The 4754-nt window shown below is 39.6% G+C and overlaps 1 protein-coding gene across 1 annotated transcript in view; it reads right to left on the bottom strand.

The window, feature by feature from the left end:
• Nucleotides 1-4754, bottom strand: part of COL6A6 (collagen, type VI, alpha 6) — a 52159-nt gene that overhangs the window by 18349 nt on the left and 29056 nt on the right. Inside the window, 2 exon segments of the mRNA XM_009331266.1 lie at nt 10-64; nt 903-965. Coding sequence (XP_009329541.1) covers nt 10-64; nt 903-965 — 118 coding nt within the window.

A 4754-nucleotide genomic window follows, 5' to 3' on the forward strand; every position in this document is an offset into this window, starting at 1 on the left:
CCAGAGGGCCTGGCATGCCTTGTGGTCCTGGAGGTCCTCTGATCCCTTGTAGTCCTCTTGGGCCCTGATTTAAAAAAGCCATTGAAAAAAAAGTCAGTTCAATGTTGATAGCCTTTCAATGAAGATTAGATTGCTGCAATGACCAGAATCCAAGTGCCTGTTTCGCAAGCGTTAATGCACAGGTGAAACTTCTGACTGCTTGGTTGTAAAGATTTGCCTGTGTGAAGCAGCTGAGATGCTTGCTGCCTGAGGGCCATATTCAGAGAGCCACTGAAGTGTCTAAGATACCAAGGGAGCCATAAGCAACCCACTATCAACTAGGCACACTTTCTCCAAATGCCTGTTTCTTAAAACTTAAAGTTAAGAGCATCTTTAGAGCATCTAAGAGCATCTGAAATCTGGAAGCTGCTATAAGTAGTCTACCACCGTAATTCTCTTCAAAATGACTCCACCAAGCAAATTTTTAAAACACAAAGCTTTCCTCATTGGTTCTGGCAATCAGTATATCATTTTCATCATTTCAATGCACCCTGGAAATACACTATATTCAAAAATGCAATAGATTTTATGTACCTATTGCTAGCAATTTCTAATTAATTCATTTTGAAGATATCTGTTTGATAATATCCTGTAAGCTAGAGATGTGTTGGTTAAATTACTTATTTCTGCTATTCAATTTCCTCTTTTGATTTTACTAGAAGCTGCACCCACATAAACTGAAAAAGAAACTTGCCACATTTAATTCCTCAGGGTTACAGAGAAGATTTGCCAGGGAAGAATCTTACTCATAATATTCATTAGTTGAAGTAAACAAAGCATTACAAAAGAAAAACAAAAGATCAAGACTGACACCTCATCTTCTCCATAGCTAACACAAAAACAACAAAGAAGTTTTTACCTACCTGTGGGCCTGGAAGACCAGAGTCTCCTGGGTAACCTGCTTCCCCCAGATCTCCTTGCTCACCCTGCCAGAATAAAAACAACAAAAGCAACAAAACCAAACAAATTAACACCTGTCACGTGTACATCAACAGATAATTTCATATCTGCACAGAGTATGAGTTGATAGAATGTTTTTCAATGCTCCCAAGCAGCTTTTAAGCAGCTTCAAATTCCCGTTGAAGAAAACTCAATTAAAAAGCAAAAGAGTTGATCATGCCTTCCTTTAGTTTATTCTCCTTTCAGTCTTCACTATTTTGGCTTTGCTTTCGGAACACAGACTGCAGTGTTGTTCTTGTCTGTTACAAACACCTCTCCGAGGCTACACCACACCTTCTGTTCCTTCTGCCTGCTGACTACTTCTGACTGTTAAGAATGGCTAGCTGTGCTTCTTTATTTTCTTTTGAACTATTTCAAAAAGTTAGTCTCCCTTTTATCACAAAAAGCAACAGATAATTTGAACTAGAAGTCCTGGAAAACTGTCCTTTTCAGGATATGGTGAAAAGCAGTGTGTGCACGCTGACTGCAAGGGAAGTTAACTTTGTTGACAAGGGTGTTAGTTCAGTGCCTTTTATTAACAGCTAAACCCGGTACAAGTCCTTAGGCATTAGCTGGGTGAATTCTGGCTCACTGCCTGTAATTTGACTATTTGTCCCTGAATACCTCACCACCAATATCTATCTTCATCTGAAAGAGGGATTCATTTCCATTCCATTCCAGCACAAATCCTTCCTCTTCCAGACGGACTGGCCGTACCATATTTCCTTACAGAGCCAGATCCTGTGGTCCACAGAAAGGCCCTTGAAGACCTTGCAAACATTAGGACTACACAGTTCTGCTTCCTGGCCCAGGGACACCAGGAAGCCTGCACAGTGAAGTTCTCATACCTTGTGCTGATAGAGCTACGCTATGCTGCCATGCAAGAGATCTCCATAGGAGGACTAAACACCAAAAATCTCACCAAAGGATGGATGCCAGTGTCATACTGCAGGGTTTACTGTTCCATCTAGCTCGTCCAGGAGATGTGTAAGACAGAAGAGGGTAATTCTCTTTGCCATTCGCTTTTTACACCTCTTCAGTGAACAGGTTATTTATATAAGCTGTGCTCTGAACATGGGTTGGGACCTAGCTTTTAATGCCTACTGACTGACCCATGCAGATGTTTTTTGTTATACTTTTAGAAGTCAAAGCTGGTCATCTAGTACTTAAATGAAAACAGTTTGGAAGTTCTCTGTTGCTGCGAGGTTCAGTCATCTCTCTTGTTCCCTACCATATTGCAAAAGGGTGGCCTCATCACTGGGGGAGGGGGCCCCCATGGAGATGAAGAGGGTTGTCTCAAAAGGTTCAACTAATCCTGCACTCTGTGATTTTACTAAACAAGTTGAACATTTTTATCTTCTAACCACATCAGAGTTCTTGTGCTTATTAGTACAACAAAGATAAGGTACAAATCCATTTCCACAGACTTCAATTTTTGTCCTGTTACCCCCATAGCTCACTTGGATTATTTCTTTCTACTGTTACCTGACAGAAAAATGCAAACAAAGATTGTTAGAGTTCAGCAGCAATCAAATGGAAAAAAAAGAAAGCACAAAGTTAAGTACTTAAGAAATGGATTTCTGAGCTATTAAGCAAGAATTGGAATAATTAAGAGGCAGGCTTGATGAATATTGTTCAATATTTTAATCTAAAATGTCTGCATAAACCCTGTAAAGAATTTCTGAGATAGAAATAGGAAACTACCTATAAAATGTTCGTATTCTTTCAAGTTATGCTGATCCCTGTGAGTAGCCCAAGCATGGTGCTTTCCCCCTACTGACAGATAGTATCAAAATCTTCCAGAGTCTGTTCCTACCTGTGATACCCCAGACAGTGAAAATTCTGGATTCTCAAAGTGAAATCCAAATTGGGATTTTCAGAAACCAGATGGGGCAGAGGTTTCAGCCCAAGGCCCACCTGTGTATTGCATGAAGCTGGGATGTGACTGGACTGTAGAGTTTGGGGAACTTGCAGGACTCTCACTTCTGACTGTCATTTCCCAGTGAAAAATTAATTTGAATCAGCTTAAATGTAAAAAAATCTGTGTTACCTGGCTGCAGCACACAGGAAGTAATAAAGGTATAGCAAAAACTCTGCTCCTCTAAACAGGAGAGGGACAGAAAGCCCAGAAATGAGAATCAAATCAAACACTGTGCTGCTGAAGAAATATCACTACCATAAAAGACACCCCATCCCTCCCAGCAGCCTTTTTCCTTTGCTGAAACTTATTTTCTATATTGCATCATTATGGTTATTCTCACTATTATTTATTAGCATTTTACACTTGGCCTTCAGTTTAAATGCTTGTTGCTGTTGCAGAAAAAGCACTCAATCCATGCAAAAGTTTCATGAAAAAACATGAACCTTTTGCCAAATTAAGAACACAGCAAGCACTTCAATTTACATACTGCATCCACAATTAAAAACATGAGAAACTTATCAAACTGAGCAAACTGTTAGCAGGTGTCCTCTTAACAGCATGTTTTGTACAGGCTGAACACTTTCATATTGTGAACTTCGATAAAGGAAACAGGGCTTTGGCACAGACTTTGAAACAATTGCTGCTTGAGGACTGAGACAAAGAGTGCATGCACTTCATCCTGTCTCCTCTTTGATACTAGGACTGCACTGGAATTGCATGAGTATGACTTGGAAAGAAGAGACGGGGTAAAGCTGGTGTGAATTTTGCCCTGACCGTGCTTGTGAGTGAAGAGTCACATCAACAACCTCTACTCAAAATGCTGGTTTGCACATTTATTCAGAAGCTACAACTCTGCCCATTCCCCAGACTCCAACACAGGGCAGGACTTCAAGACATACTCCATCCTGCAGGTACTGACAGTGTCATACATGAAATTGTGATGTTTCCCTGGGTTTATATGCACTAAGATAAAGGGGAAATGCTATATCAAGGCATATACCATCTTCCTTATCTGTGTTAGCAACTCTGGAGAGAGATTGGGTCAAATGTGAACTACTTGTGCCAGAGCAATGTGTTTCCTGGAATGATCATATAACCTACACTTGAGAAAGCAAGCAATAGGATAGAGATAAGGGATATATCTTGCAAGCAGATGTATGGGAGTCGTGGTTTTAGATGTTCTTATAGAATCCTGCCAGGGTGATGGACAACAGAAAATGTTTGTTCACCCTGTCCTAGAAAAAAAAGTGAAAAGAAAAAAAAAAAGAAATAAATCTGAGTCTTCTCAGGTTCCTAGAATTTAACTAATCCACTCTTGAATATAGCTGCTTTTAGATTTGTTTTGATAATTGTATTTTGTAATTTATACCCTGGGACAAACAAGCTTTCTTTTCTAAGAACACTATCTAAAACTATTTAAGAGAACAGCAGTGATGTCTTTACCAATTACATGTCAGGAAAGTTTCCTTTCTTTGTGGCTCCATGGGGTATAGGTCTAGGAGAACCAGGGCTACCACCTAACAGTGACATGAGAGAATTTTCCACCAGAGGATCTTTCTGGAATGATCAGTCAGCGTGCACTGGGATTGACCTATTCCTTACATCCTATACAAGCCTTCAAACTACACTATATTCTCTTAGATATCTACTTGGGAAATTAAATTGTTTTCAAAATCTTGATTCTTTTATATGCTTTGAGCCAATTTTCAGAGCTGCAGTTAACACTCTGTTATGTTTATTTTTTAGTAAAGCATCATTTAGAACTTGACTTAATTTTGCCTCTGCTGCATATGCACGTCATGCATATATCTGTGTGTATGCAGTAAAGGAGGAAAACACTCAGATTTTTGGCCTT

This window comes from Pygoscelis adeliae, unplaced genomic scaffold (assembly GCF_000699105.1).
Source record: "Pygoscelis adeliae isolate BGI_AS28 unplaced genomic scaffold, ASM69910v1 Scaffold99, whole genome shotgun sequence".
Taxonomy (NCBI): Eukaryota; Metazoa; Chordata; class Aves; order Sphenisciformes; family Spheniscidae; genus Pygoscelis; species Pygoscelis adeliae.